General features: G+C 37.1%; 2 protein-coding genes across 5 annotated transcripts in view; one reads left to right on the plus strand and one right to left on the minus strand.

Annotated features, from left to right (window-relative positions):
* The window catches only part of ubac2 (UBA domain containing 2), a 256,211-nt gene that overhangs the window by 97,250 nt on the left and 138,784 nt on the right, over window positions 1–20,177 (minus strand). The gene's annotated exons all lie outside the window — the stretch shown is intronic.
* gpr183a (G protein-coupled receptor 183a) lies at window positions 5,383–18,458 on the plus strand. 2 transcript variants are annotated; one of them, XM_069890513.1, is made up of 2 exons: window positions 5,383–5,687; window positions 15,886–18,458. In XM_069890513.1, exon 2 carries the CDS (start codon window positions 15,925–15,927, stop codon window positions 16,999–17,001), a length of 1,077 nt encoding a protein of 358 aa, XP_069746614.1. In that variant the 5' UTR covers window positions 5,383–5,687; window positions 15,886–15,924; the 3' UTR covers window positions 17,002–18,458. The 2 variants fall into 2 exon arrangements, with proteins under 2 accessions (XP_069746614.1, XP_069746615.1); XM_069890514.1 differs by lacking the exon at window positions 5,383–5,687 and adding an exon at window positions 9,848–10,638.

Below are 20,177 nucleotides of genomic sequence, written 5' to 3' on the forward strand. Positions count from 1 at the left end.
TACCTCTCCATAAAAACTCCCTAACCTTTTTATTCAAATCTCGAAAAAAAATATTATCAAGTAAATATGGAATAGATTGAAACAAATATTGCATATGTGGGAAAATATTCATCTTAATTGTATTTATTCTACCCAATAAATTAATAGGTAAATCTTTCCATTTAATCAAATCAGTTTTAATTTTTTTTATTAATGAAACATAGTTTAATTTATATAAAGATTGATAATTAACATCCAAAATTATACCCAAATACTTAATTCGATCCGTCCATTTCAGATTAAGAATATTCTTATAAGCTGAATAATCTCCTTCACTTACCGGTAATATTTCACTTTTTTCCCAATTAACCTTATATCCAGAAAGACATCCATATTGTATCAAACACTCCTTCAAATGTAAAAAAGTGATTGAGCTGGATTTGTTAGATACACCAATACATCATCGCCAAATAGATTAATTTTATATTCCTCATCTAAAACTTTCATACCTTGTATCTGTGTATTTCATCTTATCAACTGTGCCAAAGGTTCGATCACTAACGCAAACAAAGCTGGTGATAAAGGACAACCTTGACAAGTGGATCAGGTCAATTTAAATGGTTCCGAAATCAAACCATTCATCAATACTCTAGCTACCGGTTTACTATATAAAGCCTTAATCCAACCAATAAAAAAAGGACCAAACTTGAATTTCTCCAGAACTTTAAACAGAAAATTCCACTCAACTCTATCAAACACTTTTTCGGCATCTAAGGATATCACCATCAGATGGTCTGAAGATTGTCAAAATCTATTAATCAAACTAATCGCACGCAAAATATTATCCGAGGCATATCTATTCTTTATGAAACCTGTCTGATCCATATGAATCAACTTAGGTAAAAATTTAGCCAACCTATTTGCTAAAATTTTAGCTATAATTTTATAATCTACATTTAACAATGAAATCGGTCTATATGAGGATACTTTTAAAGGATCTCTATCTTTCTTTGGGATTACTGTAATTAAAGCACAAGAACAAGACTCAGGCAATTCATAATGTTCTCCAACCTGACGTAATACATCCCCAAACACTGTAGAAAAATAATCATTAAAAATTTTATAAAATTCGACCAAAAATCCATCATCACCAGGCGAGTTACCATTCGGCATTTCCATCATAGCCATTTTAATTTCCGAGTCAGTAAATGGTGCTTCCAACTCCTGTATATCTACATCCTCTAATGTCGGTAAATTCAACTGTGATTAAAAAAATATCAATCGATCCATTTTCTTGTTTTCCATCAGATGTATATAACTTTTTATAAAATGAACAAAATTCATCATTAATCTCATGAGGTTTATAAGTGATAAGCGAATCCCATCTAACACCATTAATAGTCCTCGAAACCTGTTCTTTCTTTAATTGCCATGCCAATACCTTATGTGCTTTCTCTCCCCATTCATAATATTGTTCTTTAGTCCTATTAATCATACATTCAAATTGATAAGATTGTAAAGTATTATATTGCAGTTTCAACCTAGACAATTCTATTTTCTGATCTTCTGTAGCATCTTTCTGAAATTCCTTTTCTAACTCACCAATCCGTTTCTCTAACTCAAGACTCTGATTTAATCGATTCTTTTTTATTTTAGAAGTATAACTAATTATTTGTCCTCTCAAATAAGCTTTCATAGCGTCCCATAATACAAACTTACTTTGAACAGAATTAGAGTTTTCTTTAAAAAAAATTAATTTGTTTTTTCAAAAAATCAATATATTCCGTATTTTTTAATATCATTATATTAAACCTCCAACGATTGGCCATTCTCAGAGGTGGCATATGTAAAATATAACAAAGAATTATCTGAAATCACCCTACTTTTGTATTCCACTTGTTGTATTTTCCCCTGTAAATGTGCCGATATTTTAAAAAGTTAATCCTTGAAAACGATTCATGTCTAGTTGAATAAAAGGAAAAATCCTTCTCCGTCTGGTTAAGAAGTCTCCAAATATCCACTAAATGAAGATCTTTCATCAACGCTTGAACCTGAACTGCCATTTTAGATTTCTTAACTTTCTTCGGAAATTTATCTAATAAAGGTTCCAAAACACAATTAAAATCACCACCAACTAAAACATTATAATTAGCCTGACCCAGATATAAAAATGCATCAGAAATAAATGTTTCATCATCTACATTCGGGGCATAAATATTAAGTAACGTCCAAAATTCACTAAAAATCTTACAATTTAATTTAAGAATACATCCTGCCTTTTCCTCCATTGATTGTAATTCAAAAGAGAAATTCTTATGTATCAAAATTGCTACACCTTTAGCCCTGGAATTAAATGAAGAAGAATATACATGCCCTACCCAGTCCCTCTTCAATTTCATACTTTCTTTGACATTCAGATGTGTTTCTTGTAAAAAGGCAACATCAATTTTCATTTTCTTAATGTACGCCAAAATGCGCTAATGCTTAATCGGACTGTTTAAACCTCGAACATTAAAAGTAGAAAACCTCAATTTTGACATATCTACTAATGTTACTAAGAACTAATAATATCGTTATATAAAAACTTAAATCAACATAAATAGGCCCTCCAATAGGAGAAAAAAAACCACAAATTAAAGACTAAATAAAATGAAAATAAAAAAATTAAAAAATAAAGAAAAATCAATCAAAAAAAAGAAGAAAAAAGAAAAAGAAACCCCACCCCAAAAAAAACTACCAAAAGGTAGTAATCCTTCAACAAAACTTGGGTGTGGATCACCCACCAGTGGCTGATAACTAATAGAACTTAGAGCCAATCTCTCCCTTCCCAATATTGACATAAAAAATAAAGTAAAAATAAGAAGGTTCTTCTATTCATCCAAGAGATTCCAAACTCGGAGACTCCATTTCCAGATAAGTTGGACTCTTTCCATTCCCATTTCTCCCATTTCTTCAATTTCCAGAACAACCAGATTTTTCTTTAGGAGACAATTGTCCTCTTGCATCTGGCAATGAATCAGCAAAAATCATTGCTTCACGATCATTCTCAAAAAAACCGAGATTGAAAGTTTCCATAGAACACCTTCAACACTGCCAGATAGCGAAAAGTAGACTTATAGCCTTTACGCCACAAAACTTATTTAACTGGGTTAAATCGACGCCGACGCTGAATAACCTCTTGACTCAAATCTGGATTTTTAAAAAAGTCCACTATTCTGAATCAATAACGGAGCCTGTCGTTGTCTTGCATTTTGCACTGCTAGACGAAGTATTGCTTCTCTGTCCAAATAATTCAAACATTGAATTATCACAGGTCTCGGTGATGACCAGGTAGAGGTGTTCTTCTTAAAGCTCTATGAGCTCTTTCCGATACCAAGCCTCCAGAGAAAAATTCTTGCCCCAATACTTGTGGGATCCATTCTTTAAAAAAACGAAGAGGATCTTGTCCTTCCATACCTTCTGGCAAACCAACAATTTTCACATTTTCACATTATTCCTTCTCATGTTCTTGAAATTCTATAACGGATTTTTCAACCTTCAGCACTTTTTCTGTATTAGAAGCCACTTGTTGTTTACATTCCAAAAAAGCAGATTGAAATTTTTTAAAATCTTCACAAGATGCTTCCACACGTGTTTTAACTGTATTAAATTCTGATCTTATACTAACATTCATTTGAGCCAGCTCTTGCATTATAGGCTGAATGACAGCATTTAACTGCTTGTATTGTTGCTCAGAAAAGCTCAGCCCTGCTTTCTCTGACGTAGTGGCAGAACCAGGTAACTGCAGCTCCTGCTTCATCTCAACAACAGGCAGTTTAACGGTTCTGCTGCGGGTCTGGATTCCCAGCGATGGCCCCCCAACTTCTTCAGGGGGTCGACATTGGTCTCCCCCCACAACTCGCTGTTGTTTCAAAAACTCATGGATAAGATCGAGCTCTTCAGGTTGGAACATTGCCTGAGTCGTTTCAAACAATGGAGTCGTCTTCCTGCGTGCTCCCTCCGTTAAAGTTGGCAGGCTGCCAGAATTGGGATCCACTTCATGGGCACACGCACCTTCCTCCTGAGAACGGGTAATTCCAGCGCTGTCCTTCTCTTGGTGAGTAGTAGTCATTTTTTTTTTCAGCTCCCACAGGCAATCTTTGAGGTTTATGCACTGAAGAAATTAAACCTGAGGCTGTAGCAAGCCGTTTAGGCCCTAAATCTTCAACACTCTGAAAATGTAATTTCTTCTGCACTTGAGGTTTAATCTTTTTACCATTAATGGCCATAACAGTTCCTTAATACTTCAGACTAAAATTTTAAAAGTTTAAACTTGAAAACAAAGGGTTAAAAACGGGTACTTAAAAAAGTCCAGCCAGAGGTGTCGAGATTACACGTCTAGACTCTACGCCATCTTGCCACGCCCCCGTCAGGGTACATACATGACATCACATACAACCCTGAGATTCCTTTTTCCTGTGGGCACAACAGAATTATCACTAAATGGTAGTGCAAAAAATAAACTGTACACAATGTAAACATGCGAACAAAAGAATTGTAAACAGGTAACAAAAGTAAACAAACTGACTGTGCAATACAGAGAGAACAAGAAGAAAATCAATAAAGAGCACAAGTAAGATGAGTCTCGGATTGAGTTTGATGTTGAGGAGTCTGATGATGGAGGGGTAGCAGCTGTTCCTGAACCTGGTGGTGCAAGCCTTGTGGCACCTAGACCTGAGCAAGAACTGAGCGTGAGCTGGCTTGTGTGGGTCTTTGATGGTTGCTGCTGCTGCACTCCGACAGCAGCGTTCCCTGAAGGTGTATTCAATAGTAATATTTTCCCCGTAATGCCCTGGGCTGTGTCCACTACCTTTTGGAGGGCATTATGCTCAAGGGTTTTGGTGTTCCCATACCAGCAGATTAAGAACAATTTAAATTGCTGTCTCATTCAATTATTTTCAAAGATACCTCAAATTTTAAACAATTTAATTTTCCCCGACTTTTGCTTTTATTCTGCATTTCTTTCAATCAAATGTTTTTGACCAATATGCTATATGGTTGATTTGACTCTAATTTACTCCTTCTCCAGAGTCCTTCTGCTTCTTTCAAATTTCTTAAATTCTCCACTATTATTAGGAAACTTTTTTTGATTGGGATAACTGAATATTTGTTTTCTTATATTTTTTGTGTACTAATTGTCTTTTTCATTCAGTTATGTACATAGTTTATATATTTTTTTTAAACAACATACCTGTTCAGCTGTACAAGTAAGAATTTTGGTGCATATGTATGTAACAACAAACACCTTAGTAGTTATTATCAAATCTCTGGTTCAGGCAGATGATCATTATGAAACCAGATTTTGTTCCCTCCTCTGCACCACACTCGCATAGCACTATCAATACTTTAAGTTGTAGCTTTGGGGGAGAGTCTCATTGAGATCACCTCACCACAGTAGATGTATATGGTAAATGGCAGAAAGTTTGTACAGATATTCATGTAGTGATTAAGTTTTGTCTCAAGTTTCAATTACCAGAAAGAGCTGGACAGAAGCTCAGCCTAGTTCGGGAAGAAAGCCACAGGAAATAGCTTGTACTTCGTACACATTAAAACTAGATCTATCTGAATTACAGCTGTTCTGCATCGGGTTAACAATTTGAAGTCAGTTACAACATCACAAGATCTGCAGTTTGGTCCACTGACAGAGAGAAATTACAGGAGTTCAGTGGGTAAGTAGTAAAGCTTATCATGGTATTTATGTGATCAATTTCAGAACAGATGATTTTATTTAATATTGTAAAAGGACATTTTGATTTATTAATGTGATATATTTCAGACAAAACTTTACATTCAGAAATATTTCTTAAATATAAATAATATCATTGCACACAATGCTGTTAACAGTCTGCACTAGATATAGCATGTGAGAATTTTAAAACATTTTTCCCAAAAAGTGATGATGGTTTTAATTTCTTATGAAATACCTCCAAAAGTACAAATCAAAAAAAAATTCAAGGAATTTCTGAAAAGCCTTCAAGAGACTGTCAGAAAACTACAAATAAAGATCAGATAATTCAGAGGTATTAAAAGTTAAACTTTAAATCAAAAGCAGCAAACATACAAATACCCCCAAGAATTTAATATGAAATTTAGACTTTGGAGAAACATATTTCGATCAAAGATATAGGGACATAGTTTTAAAAAAAGCATTGTCGAGGCAAAAGCTTCATCGTTTGTGGCACAGAACTAAAATATGAGATTTTCTTTTTTGTTCTCCTATGTAATTAGATCTTAAATTTTAAGAGAATTCTTGATCAGATGGGAATATAAATATAATTCAAGGAATAACTAGAAGCTAATTTCATCTCACCCTCCAAAAGCCTCTCTAAGTAGTGTCAAGCTAATTAAAATGGAAATGAGATGGAGCTGGGTATTAGGAAAAGAAAGTGGGTAGGAGACTGAATGAAGAGCGGGTTTGGAAGGGGCTGGCTGGAGTGGTAAATTTACTGTTAATGATTATTGTTAATGCAAGGTTGCTCCAACTGCAATCATTTCACTACTTGGTTGTGTTGCAAGGGAATTGGTGTTAACTGTAGATGAATTTGTGAAGTTAAGTGTTGATGATTAATAGAGTCTACAGTGCACTCAATTTACACCATCCCTTCCATACATGTAAATACATTGACAGAATTTAGCAATATTAACATTGAGCAGGAATATTCCTGTAATTTATTTTAAAAGCATGAAACTTTTTTAAGATGCATTGACTGTACACAGATTAAGTTGATATGACATTGTTAGTACATTTATTGGTGAACCACATGCAGTAAAAAAGTGATGTACAGAGAGTCTTTGAACACATCTAACATAAAAAACAGCCAATTTGGCCCACTTAGTGTACTGTATGTTTATGATAATACCTCATGAGTCTCTTCCTGATTATTTTTGTCTTGCCTATTAGTGTACCTTTCCATTTCTTTTCCCACATGCACTTCGCTAGTTTCCCCTCAAATTAGTCAGAAGTTCACCCAATGTTTGACCTTTACAGTTCCATATTATTTTCAACAACAACGTGCTTTGGTATTGATTCTGCCTCCTCCTTCTATCAATCATCTAATTCTCTATCTATAACAGAAACACTCGTTCCCTTATTAGTTTAAAATACCGATTCCTTGGTTTTAATCTGACAAGTTTGTTTAAAACAATGGGTTTTCATTCTCCTCCCTCTTACAATTCAAGCAAACAATTTTACAGTCAAAGAGTCATACAGCATGGAAACAGGCCCTCAAGTCCACAGAATGTGTGCCTGTATTAAGGAACTATCTGCATAAATCCTACACAAATCCCATTTGATTCCTATCATATTTCCACCAATTCATCCAGATTCTTGTACTTCAAAACCTTTGAGGCAATTAATAGTGACAAATAAACCTATCAACACTCATATCTTTGGGATATGGGAGGAAACTGGGAGACCTGGTAAAAACCCACGTGGTTACAGGGCGAAGGTGCAAACTCGACACACTCAGCACTGGAGGTCAGGACTGAACCCAAGTCACAGGAGCTGTGAAACAGCAGCGCTACCAGCTGGAACAATATGCCAATCTTCTCTACCCTTACCCATGAGGATAAAGAATTTTATACCATTGTCCCCTCACATCCTTACAAGAGCCTAAATCTGGTGTTTATATTGCACAAACACCCCTTTATATTTTACACCTTCAGAAGATCATTTTATTGCTTTCTCATCATGTGTTTATCCGTTATCTTGCTTTCATCGAAATGCATTTATGCTCTTCACTTCAAATATTCCATGAGGTAACAAGTTCTTAATATAGAATCATCGAGAAAAGTTTCACCTGACTACTGATTACATTTAGTAGAGACTGCCCAGTATTTAATTTCTCTGTGAGTATTTATTTTGTTAATACATTTTTTGTGCCTCTAATTTATTCTGAACAAGTTGGAAAATGTCAGAATAATGTAGTAATAATTATGAAAACAAGAATGATGTAGTCATGATCAGTGAGAAAGATTTGTCAATGTCAGTAGAAAAGTGAGAAATAAATGGGAAATAAATGAATCAGGCACAGAAACTTACAAAACTAAGAATTATAATTAATAAAGAAGGCAGGTGTTGCTTGGAGGCAAGAGCTTGGATCACAATGCGAAACATTAATAAAAAATAGGAGGATATTGAATTAACAAATGAACATGGCCTCTGCAGATTTAAACTGCCTTTAGAATGGGGCTTTTAGCCCTTTTTTACATTGGCTAACCGATAAATTGGCGGTTCAACGAACTGGTTAAAAATAACGTTTTTGCCATTCACACTGGACCAATCTCAACCGGTTCTCTGTGCCCTTTCACACTCATTATCAGCATCTCAGGGGAGAGGGGAAACTATCCTCCAGAGGTGACGTCCTGCATACTCCCTGTCCCTTTCACACTGGGATAATCGGTACAGCAATTCAAAAAAGAGTCAATGATACACACCTCCCCAGGGCGATCATGCTGGTTCGCGAGCATTCACACTGGCATGTTAACTGGTAGATTGGTGGTTAATTAATGGTTTAAAGTGCCAGTGTGAATGAGGCTAAAGATCCTTGGAAGTCCAGCACTCACATTTAGCAGCTCAAACTGAGGAGAAGCAGCAGACTGACACAGGGGACCCTGGTAGGAGAAGGGGAAGAAAGGGACGGCAGAATGCTATTAGACTCAGTCTTACAGTACAGAACAAGCCCACAGGCACAGCCTGTCCTTGCCGAATAATGTGCCCTCCTGCTTTAGTATCATGCCCACATTAGGCCCAGACGACTCTGATCCCCTCCCATCCATAAGAGCATAAGAAACTGGAGCAGGAAAAGGCAATCCGGCCCATCGAGCCTACTCTACCATTCAGGTGGTCATGGCTGATCTGATGATAGGGTCATCTCCACCTACCTGCCTTTTCCCTATATCCCTTAATTCCTTTTCTATGTAGAAATCTACCTAACTTTGTCTTAACTATATTAACCGAGGTCACCTCCACTGCTTCAATGGGCAGCGAATTCTACAGATTCACAACCCTCTGGGAAAAGCAGCTCTTCCTCATCTGTCCTAAATTTACAACCCTGAATCTTGAGGCTATGTCCCCTATTTCCAGACTCCCCTAATAATGGAAACAATTTACCTTTCTCAATCTTATCTATGTCTTTCATAATTTTATATGTTTCTATAAGATCCCCTCTCCTGCTTCTAAATTCCAGCGAGTATTGTCCCAGATAATTCAATCTCTCCTCATAGGCCAATCTCCTCATTCCTGGAATCAACTTGCTGAACCTCCTCTGTACTACCTCCAAAGCAGTACAGTACATCCTTCCTCAAGTAAGGAGACCAGAACTGCATGTAGTATTCCAGCAGTGGTCTCACCACAGTACTTTGTACAGTTGCAGCATAACCTTGCTGCTCTTAAATTCAATCGCTCCAGCAATGAAGGCCAGAATTTGCCTTCTTGATAGTCTGCTCCAACTGCAAAACAACCTTTTGTGATTCATGCACCAACAGTCCTAAGACATTGGGCACGTCAGCCTGCTGGAATCGCTTGACATTTAAATAAGATTCTGATCTTCCATTCTTCCTTTTCAAATGGATCACTTCATATTTGCTTACATTGTACTTCATCTGCCAGGCCCTTGCCCACTCATTTAACCTATCTATATCCTTGTAATTATCTGAAAGTTTCTGAAGGAAAGCTGATGTACCTGCCTTCACTACTTTAGCTGACAGTTTGTTCCATGTACCCACTACTCTCTGTGTGAAGAACTGTCCCCACACCTTCTTTCAGGTAAGGCGTTAGGCCCTGACAGCGTACCTGGCAGGGTACTGAAAATCTGCACCAACCAACTAGCTGGAGTGTTCACGGACATTTTCATCCTCTCATTGTGGCAGTGAGAGGTTCCCATTAACTTCAATCATTCCAATACCCAAGAAGAGTAGCATGTGGCTGCCTCAACTTCGACTGTGGTGAAATGCTCTGAGAAGCTGGTCATGATCGGAATTAACACATACCTAAGCAAAGATCTGGACCCACTGCAATTCGCCTATCGCCACACTGCAATTCGCCTATCGCTCCATAGCAAATGGAATGTTGCTGGCTCAGCTTTGAATCACTTTGAAAGCAGCAACTCATACATACGCTGCACTTCATCGACTACAGCTCGGCCTTCAATACCATTAGTCACTCAGTGCTGATCAAGAAGCTACAAACTCTAAGCCTTTATACCCCACTCTGCAACTGGATCCTTGCCTTTCTCATTGGAAGATCACAGTCAGTTCAAATTGGACACAACGTCTCCTCCTCACTGATTATCAACACAGGTGCACCCCAAGGATGCATGCTTAGCCCACTGGTCTACTCATTATGCATCTATGACAGTGTGGCCAGGCACAATTCCAATGCCATCATGATACCACAGTTGTCGGCAGAATCATAAATGACAATGAGGAAGTGTACAGGAGTGAGATAGATCAGCTCGTTGAGTGGCGTCACATCAACAATCTTGCGCTCAACATCAGCAAAACCAAGGAGATGATTGTGGATTTCAGGAGGAAGTCAGGGAACACACCCAGTCCTCATCAAGGATTCAGTAGTGGAGAGGATCAAGAACTTCCAATTCCTGGGTGTCAGCATCTCCAAGGGTGAGTCCAGGAGCCTCCACATTGAAGCAATCACAAAGAAGGCTGGCCAGCTGCTATACTTTGTGAGGTGCTTGAGGAGATTCAGTGTGTCACTGAAGACTCTCATAAACATCTACAGGTTTATCTGGCTGGTTGTATCGCTGCCTAGTATGGAGGCGCCAAATCTCAGGACAAGAATAAATTCCAGAGGGTTGTTAACTCGGCCGGTGACATCACAGCCACCAGACTTCACTCTTTTGAGGGCATCTACATGAGGCAGAGTCTTAAAAAACTAGCCTCTATCCTCAAAGATCCCCACCAACTAGGCCATGCCCTCTTCACTCTGCTACCATTGGGGAAAAGATACAGGAGCCTAAAGACGAGCACTCAGCGGCACAAGGACAGCTTCTTCCCCGCTGCCATCAGATTCCTGAATAATCAACGAACCAAAGACAAGGCCTTACTTTTCATGCGCAATTATTGTTATTAATATTTTTTATAGTTATGTCATAAGATAGTTATAATATGGATAATATGTTTGCTCCATGATGCTGCCACAAAACCCTGAATTTCATGACTTGTTCATGACAATAAATCCTGATTCTGATTCTAAATTCCACCCTCCTCATCTGTATGGTATGCACTCTCATCTTAGATTCACCATTCCCTTGGAAATAGACTGTCACTATTCACATTATCTATGCCCATCTTGATTATATAGACCTCAATATGATTGTCTCTCAAACTGTCTAAGGAAAACAAACCAAGTTTTTCCAATCTCTCACCATAATTCTTCCTTAATCTTGGCAAAAATGCAAACCTCATCTGTACCCTTTCAAAGTTTAAATATCCTTCTTACAGCTCGATGACAAAATCTCCACACAATATTCCAAATGTGGCCTCACCAACGTCTTGTTTAACTTCAATATAATGTCCCAACACTTGTATTCCATATCCCAACCAATGAAGGCAAGCACGCCAATTTAGAGAGAGAATTGTAGAGTCTCAAACATTGGCCAGTAAAAACAGTCACCAATGATTAAACAATAAAAATCAGTAATGGTCAAGCAGCCAGAATTAGAGGGACATGGAGACTATTCTGGCTATTATATCTATGAATGAAAGAGAATTGGGTGCAGCGAAACATGAAAGTCAGCAGATGCTGTGATTGTAGTCAAAACACAGAAATGCTGGAGAAACACACCCCGTCTTGCAGAGTCCATAGGAGGTAATGATAATATATGTTTTGGGCCTGAAGGAGTGAGTGAAAATAGAAAAGCCTCAGAATTAGGGTGTATACTTGTACGATGGTGCAAGCAACATCCGACATTATGGCCCATCTAAGTTCGCACTCTTAAATATTATTGAAGCTTGTTTCCCCCATCATCTTTTTTCAACATTTCCTTTTGCAATTTCATTGTTTATATCATTCTCCCCTTTCACTATGCACCATTTAAGTTCTTTTCTTTTATTGCTACAAACCAACCAGATTGCGTAATTCCTTCCATGTAAAAGATTTTTGACAACAGGAAGAAAGAAATATATGGTGTAAATGTTGTTCAGTCTGTCCTATTCTTCACAAACCAAATGCTGTTGTTTCTGCCCCAAGTTCTTCTAATTCAGCCCCACAAAATGCATTTTGCAATCACCATAAATAACTCAAGAGTTTCATAATAGTTAAGCTTCCTCTTGTCTTTTTAATACCATTTGTTAGAATGCCTGAGGTAACGTTAAATTATTTCTCTAAAAAAATGATATTTGGGTGACTGTAGATCAGCCTTTGTTATACTTAATCATCAATTTAAAATTGATAGTTTAATTATTGTTTATGTAATAACTTACATTTAAACAGTGCATTTTATAGTATTAAAGACTCGGACACCTGTGTTATTTTTTTCTATATTCCATTTAAAAATTGCTTCTTGAAGTTAATAGTAGTGCCATGCACAAATCAGTTTTCTGGATAGAATGATGCCACCGATTACAGGGAAACTCATCATTTTTATAATTTTAATTACAATGCAGAACTGTGCCAGAAGATGGGAGGAAAAGAGAATTGTGATTGACAAAATAGGTGAGGCAGTTAGTTAAAAGGAAGAAGGAAGTGTACATTAGATTTAGGAAGCAAAAAACAAGAAGGGCTCATGAGAATTATGTTGCAGCCAAGAAGAAATTTAAGAAAAGACAAAGTGCTAGAAAGGGGCATGAGAAATCTCGGCAAGTAGGATTAAAGAAAACCCAAGGTGTTCTATGCATACATGAAGAACAGAAGGATGATGAGAGTGAAGGTAGGGCCGCTTATGAATAAAGGAGGCAACACGTGCCTGGAGGTGTAGGAGGTTGAGAAGGTCCTAAATGAATACATTGCTTCAGTATTCACCAGAGAAAAGGGCCTTGATCAAGATGAGGTCAGAATAGAACAAACTTATGTGCTGGACCATGTTAAGATTAGAAAGAAGCAAGAGTTGATAATCTTAAAAACATTAAATTTAAATGTTTTAGATATACAGCGTGGTAACAGGCCATTTCAGCCCATGTGCCCGCACTGCCCAATTTACACCCAATTAACGTTCAGCCCCCAGTACATTTTGAAGGGTGGGAGTAAACCTACGCAGACACAGGGAAAACATACTAATTCCTTACAGACAGCGTGGGATTCAAACCCTGGTTTGGTCCTGATCCCTGGTGCTGAAAAAGGCGCTGCGCTAACCATTACACCATTCGTGCTGCCCTAAGAAATGATAAGTTCCCAGGGCTGGACAAGATATATCCCAGATTGATGGGGGAATGGAGAGATGAGATTGCTGGGGCATTGGTGATGATCTTTGCATCCTCCTTGGCCATAGAGGAGGTGCCAGAGGATTGGAAAATGGCAAATGTGATCCCCTTGTTTAAAAATGGTAATAGGGAGATTCCTGGGAATTACAGACTAGTGAGTGTTACGTTAGTGGTGTGCAAATTATTGGAGAGGATTCTAAAGGAGAGGATTTATGAGCATTTGGAGAAGTACCATCTTTTCAGGGATAGTCAGCATGGCTTTGTGAGGGAAAGGTCACGCCTCACGAGCCTAATTGAGATTTTTGAGGAGGTAACAAAAGAGATTGATGAAGGTAAATGTGACCTATATGGATTTTTGTAAGCCATTTGACAAGATCCCCATGAAAGACTCGTTCAGAAAGTCATGAGGCATGGAATCCATGGAATCATGGCTGTGTGAATTCAGTATTGGCTCGCTCGTTGAAAGGAGATTCAGATTTTCAGATTTATTGTCAGAGTGCATACATGACATCACATACAACCCTGAGATTCCATTTTCTTGCGGGCGTGGCAGAATTACCACTAATTGGTAGTGCAAAAAATAAACTGTACATATTGTGAACATGTGAACAGATAAAAGAACTGTAAACAGATAATGAATGTAAACAAATAATAAATGTAAACAAACTAACTGCGCAATACAGAGAGAACAGAAGAAATCAATAAAATGCATGTCAGAGTCCTCATTGGGCTTGTCGTTGAGGAGTCTGATAATGGAGGGGTAGTAGCTGTTCCTGAACCTGGTGGTGTGAGTCTTATGGTACCTGTACCTTTTTCCTGATGGCAGCAGTGAGAACAGAGTGTGTACTGAGAGAGGTGAGGGTCTTTGATGATTGCTGCTATCCTCCAATGGCAGTGTTCGCTGTAGATATACCAGAAAGCAGAGAGTAGTAGTGGATGGAAAGTGTCTTGTCTGGAGATTAGTGACTATTGAAGTTCCATGGGGATCTGTTCTGGGACCCCTGCTCATTGAGATTTTCATAAATGACCTAGATGAAGAAGTGGAAGGATGGAACAGTAAATTTGCAGATGATTCGAAGGTTGGATGACTTGTGGATAGTGTTGAAGGTTGTCATAGTTTACAAAAGGATAGAAACAGGATGCAGAGATGGGCAGAAAAGCGGCAGATGGAGTTCAATCAGCCCCAGCAATGTTAAGTGTGAGGTGATGCAGTTTGGAAGGCCAAGCGTGAAGGCGGAGTACAGGATTACTGGATGGATACTTAATAGTGTGGAAGAAAAGAGGGAAGAACCTTGGGGTCCAAAACCATATATCCCTTAAGGTTGCTGCAAGGGTTGATAGGATAGTTAAGAAGACCTATGGGATACTGGGCTTTGGAGCATTGAGTTCAAGAGTTGAGAGGTTATGTTGCAACTCTAAAAATGTTTGGTGGCACCATAAAACATGTATAAGAGGCAAAAACAGGAAAACTACATTCGGTGCCTCTTGACAGATTAGAACATGCAGAACATGTCCCTGGTATGGCTTGTTTGCCTATTGTTTTGTCCTCTGCTTGCTGAATCTCCTGACATTTGAAACAGGTTCTCCCTATTTGGCAGACTTTAATATCAAAGTTCTGCTGATGCCAGTAAAATAGTTGCAGTTGGACTTTTTATAACATTGCCACTGGGCTTATTTGTGTTCACTGCTTGTTCTTTGAAGTCTGGTGTTTGTAGCACTGTTGTTCATTTGAAATTGGGAAGTTGTTCATTGTTGCGATCGGGAGGAACGGGTTAGGGTTTAAATAATTAATGTTCAAAGTTGGATAGTCTATGTAAAAATATGGCAGCACTGGTGTATTTTGGCTGCCTGTCATTGTTTAGATAGTAATCAATTTATTCCTAATTTATGTTCAGCGCTTTAGATCGACGTGCATTGTGTTAAATGCGGTATATAAATAAACTACTACGACTTCTTCAAAAACTGTTCTTAATTTTGAATATCTCTCTTAAATCTCACTTTAACTTTTTTAAAGAACAATTAAAATAAATATATTGAAGGAAGATTTAATTAAAATAAGGAAATTAGTTAACTTCTTCAGCCTTTCTAGTTAATCAAAAATCCACATCCCTGAAATATGCATTTGTTACAATAACCGATGTTGTCCAGGTTTTACCTCTGATATAAAAGCAATAAAAGGTTTGAATAAAACAAATAAAATTCAACCAGAATATCAGCCAAGAAGTTCAAAAAATGAAAGGAGCAATCAAAGAATTGGCACAGGAGGTTATTTGGTGCATAATACATACCTTTCTCTGGAAAAGTTCTTCATTCATAGCCCTACAATTTTTAATCTCCTTCAATTATTTAACATTCTCCTTTTGAAACTTCTTAGAAAGTCTACTTTCACTCTTCCTTCAGGCCTCACATTTGATCCATTCATTAAACCATTGCCACATCGTATGTCATTTGTGAAATCTTCAACTAAAATAGATTTTATTTCTTTCACAGAACTTCAGGAGTTCCAGTTTCCAAGAGGTGGTTTTGACCATGAATCGTTCCATGATTCTTCACAACACTTCTGCAAATAATACTGATGAAGAATGTGATTTCTACATTCACCGCAATATCGCCAGAATCCTTTTACCTTTAGTCTACTCCATCATATGTATAGGTAGTATCTTTGGGAATGTCCTCGCTATTATGGCCATTAAAAGAAAACAGAAAAAACTCAATTCAACCACACTTTATTCCATGAATCTGGTGATCTCAGACATTCTCTTTGCCACTGTTTTACCTACACGGATTGTGTACTATGCACGTGGATTTAACTGGCCATTAGGTGAAGCACTGTGCCGAATAACTGCTCTCATTTGTTATAGCAACATATACGCTAGTGTAAGCTTCATGGCTTGCCTAAGCATGGATCGGTTCATTGCTGTTCTATATCCATTCGGCTATTCCAAGTTCAGAAACATCAACAATGTCAAAAAGCTATGCATAATCATCTGGATCCTTATACTTTGCCAAACACTGCCACTGCTATTGACAACAATGTCTCAAGAGATTCAAGACAACTTCACAACTTGCATGGAATATCCAAATTTTGAAAAATTACCAAACCTCCCAGAATTACTTCTTGTTGCTTGCATTGTGGGTTACATTCTTCCCATGTCCTTAATGCTGTTTACTTATTCTAAAGTCAGTTTAAAGCTTGTCAGGATAGCAAAAGAGAATCCTTTAACTGAAAGATCCGGACGAAACAAAAAAGCAAACAACGTTATCCTACTTGTCCTTTTTGTGTTCTTCATATGCTTCACACCATACCATGTTGTTATTATGCAGCACATGATCAAAAAGTTGAGGTACACACCAACCTGCCAGGAAAAACAGCATTTTCAAATTGCTCTCCATCTGACTGTTTCTATAATGAACTTGAATTGCTGCCTAGACCCTTTCATCTATTTCTTTGCTTGCAAGGGCTACAGAAGAATTGTGCTCAAGATAATCAAGCGGCCTGTTAGTGCATCCATATCAAGTGGAATTAAGTCTACAGTAGAAAACTGTTCACCTGGCACAGTGAATCACATTCAAATAACAGGGACAGGTGTTGACACCAATATGTAGACAAATTGTTTGGAATTACTGAAAAAGTCTACAGACAAATCAATCACTGCAATACACTGATAATCAGATCAAGCCCTCGGGGTGTTTTACTTGATCCCTGCAATCAGAAGAGATTGCTGGAATTACCTGTACTCACACAGCTACAGTGTACATTATCCGCAAATTGCACTGCAGCAACTCATCAAGGTTTCTTCCCCAGCATCTTTCAATCTGAAAACTCTGCCACCCTGCACAGATGAACAAAGAAATGGGCGTGTAACAAAAGCAGAACTTTCAAATTGCATTCGGCATCATTTGGAATGACATTTGCAGTTTTTTCACTAATGGATCATAATCCTGTGTTTTGACCCCAAAAGGAGGAATGCAGTGGTTCAACAAGACTGCTCAACAACAAATATGAGTGAACAATGAATATTGACCTTGATTACAACATGATGACAGATAAATGAAAAGCTGTTTTGTATATTACAACATATTTGTCCAAATACATTTTAATCATTGTAATTTATATTTGAAGCTTTCTTCTTTCCTTGAAATTTAATTAGAAAAATAAACAATAAATATGGTATATGGATGGGAGAGATGTGAAGGGCTATGGACTATGTACAGATCAGTGGGGCTCGGCATCACAAATGGTTCAAAACAGACTAGAAGGGCCAATGTTTCTGTGCTGTAGTTATATGATTCTATGAATGTCAATAATCTTCTATTTGATCCATGGGAAGAGGATCTGTGTTTTGTAAATGATATGTGATTTATTCAGTTTTACTGATATTACACAATGACCTTTGCTCTAATGTAAAGTAGTTTCTCATTCAACTCATTAGCCACATTGCCCATCCAGCATGTCCCAGCAGCTAATGCTGAAACCTTCATCACTTACCTTATGTATCCCTGGTTATATCTTTAGATTGCAGTAAATATGAGTTTGCAAATCTCTAATGCTTTATATTAACTTGCAAAAATCCCTGTTTACCCATCACCTCTGTGATTAAAGATCTACATAAGCTGACTAGCTTAATCTTATTATAATTTTTCCTCTATTTCAATCTTCCCATAATATTAACTCTCCTTATCTCTCCTAACATTGTCCAATATTATCCTTTCTAATTTCTGTGCTCTTTCGATTCTGGTTCCTCGAGCTCTCCCAATGCTTTATCATTGATATTATTCCTTTCTTTGACAATGGTCCAATGCTCTGGGAACCTTTCCCAAAAACCATTTGCTTTTCTACTTCTCTCTCCTTCTTGAAGACGCTGATTAAAACCTACTTCTTTGCAGAAATGTTTTGTCATCTTCCTTAATGTCTCCATATGTAGTTTGAGGTCAGATTTGTGGCGCTCTGGGAATAAAAGTGCTATTTAAACTCAAGCAGATGGACTACTATGAGCCCGAAGTAATTTCTATTTAATATTTTTGCTCAGTTTTGTTTATATAAAATAAATTCTTGAATTATATTGCTGTCTTGTAACTCTATATTTTAGTGCTACTAAAAGCAACGTCAATAAAACTTTTTTTTAGACAGTGTCCAAAATAGTCATTGATAATTACTTGAAAATATAGGAAATAAAGAACCGAAAATCTGACGTCCAATAGCAATGTGCAGATTCTTGCTTGGTCACCACAAAAACTTTAACGTAGTGATTTCTCACAAATAGTAATTTAATAATGACCAGATAACCTTTATCTCAAAGACATAGTAATGAATTCCCTACTTCAGTGCATCCTTTATTCATAGCAGCTTAGAATCCTCTTCCCCTGAAGGAACACTTGTATTTGCAATTTACGAGAAGCAAGGGACAGCTTAAATATAAAGCTGTAACCAGTCACCGTTTTATATTTAAGATGTCCCTCGCTTAAGGGAGATATGAAAGACATTATTTTGAAGAATGGTGAATCTTTCATAGATCTCACACCAATATCACTTTCAATCAACGTCACTGACACATCAAATCATTGAGGGGGTTTGATGACATTTCCCCATACAAGGAAGTCAAAGTCAAATTTTCAAAATAAAGGGGATGAATGATTTCTTTTCTAAGGCAGGTGAAACTTAGGAATTCTCTGCCACAGAGTGTGGAGTTTTTTTTCAAACCTTATTTATTTGAAAAATTAATGGTAATCATACATAATATATATTTTAAAAAATTAAGAATTAAAAAAAAGAGAAAAAAATTAAATTTTTCAAAATTAAATTCCCACCTCTTCAGCCAGCTGAAGGAGAGCCAAAAAAATATGTAAAGAAAAACTAAAAATAAAATAAATCAAAGTACATCTAAATGCATATAATCCAAATATGGTAACCACTTATTAACAAAAAAAGTAATTATCATACAAAACATACGTAATTTTTTCCATAACAATACAAGCTTTCATTTCATTATGCCATCGCATTATATTAATCACTGTACTTCCATGTACTTGGTCTACATTTTCGAGCTACGGACAATGCTAAATATACAAATGCAATTTGAAATTTATCCAACCCCAATCCCTTTAAAGCAGGGGTGTCAAACTCAAATTCACAGAGGACCAAAATTAAAAATCTTGGACTAAGTCGTGGGCCAAACTAAATATTTATTGAAAATTTTCAACAACATTTGCATGTTTTCTCTTCTTTCAGCATATGTCATGTTAAACTTTTTCTTATTAAAATAAATGTTTAATAATAGTTTTGGTTAAACTCTTTCCAGAAGAAGCATTAACAAATGAGAAATAAAATATTCAATAAATAATATTTCTCTATAGCCTTTAAGCTCCTTTTAAATGTATTTTTTTTCACAAGCCAACAAGTCAAAAAAATAACAACTTGCTTCAATGAAAATCCAATCTTTCAACTATGAACAGTCCAAAGTTAACCAAAGAAAATATGAATCCAAGCTTAGCTTGCTACACTGTGATTTACTCTGATGCACCTGGGTCTAAACCAGATACTTGGCATCTCTTCTTAGATGCAAGTTCATTAAACTCTGGGGTCAGAGTTTGCCTCCCACCTGTGTTGAAAGGTCCTGTTTTCTGTCTTTCGTCTGGCCATTTTTCGTAAGGGGTTTATTACATGTGAGTTCGGCGACAGGTCGCAGATGCTAATGAAAGTAAAGAGAGGAGGTGGGGGCGATTAGCGGGCTGATGGGCCGGCGCCAACGCATTTGCAAAGCATTCTGGGATTTGTAGTATTA

The sequence above is a fragment of the Narcine bancroftii genome, chromosome 7 (genome assembly GCF_036971445.1).
Source record: "Narcine bancroftii isolate sNarBan1 chromosome 7, sNarBan1.hap1, whole genome shotgun sequence".
NCBI lineage: Eukaryota > Metazoa > Chordata > Chondrichthyes > Torpediniformes > Narcinidae > Narcine > Narcine bancroftii.

What these genes read in the sequence shown, in the direction of transcription:
- gpr183a (XM_069890513.1), top strand. Translation starts at nt 15,925, where the DNA reads ATGAATCGTTCCATGATTCTTCACAACACTTCTGCAAATAATACTGAT.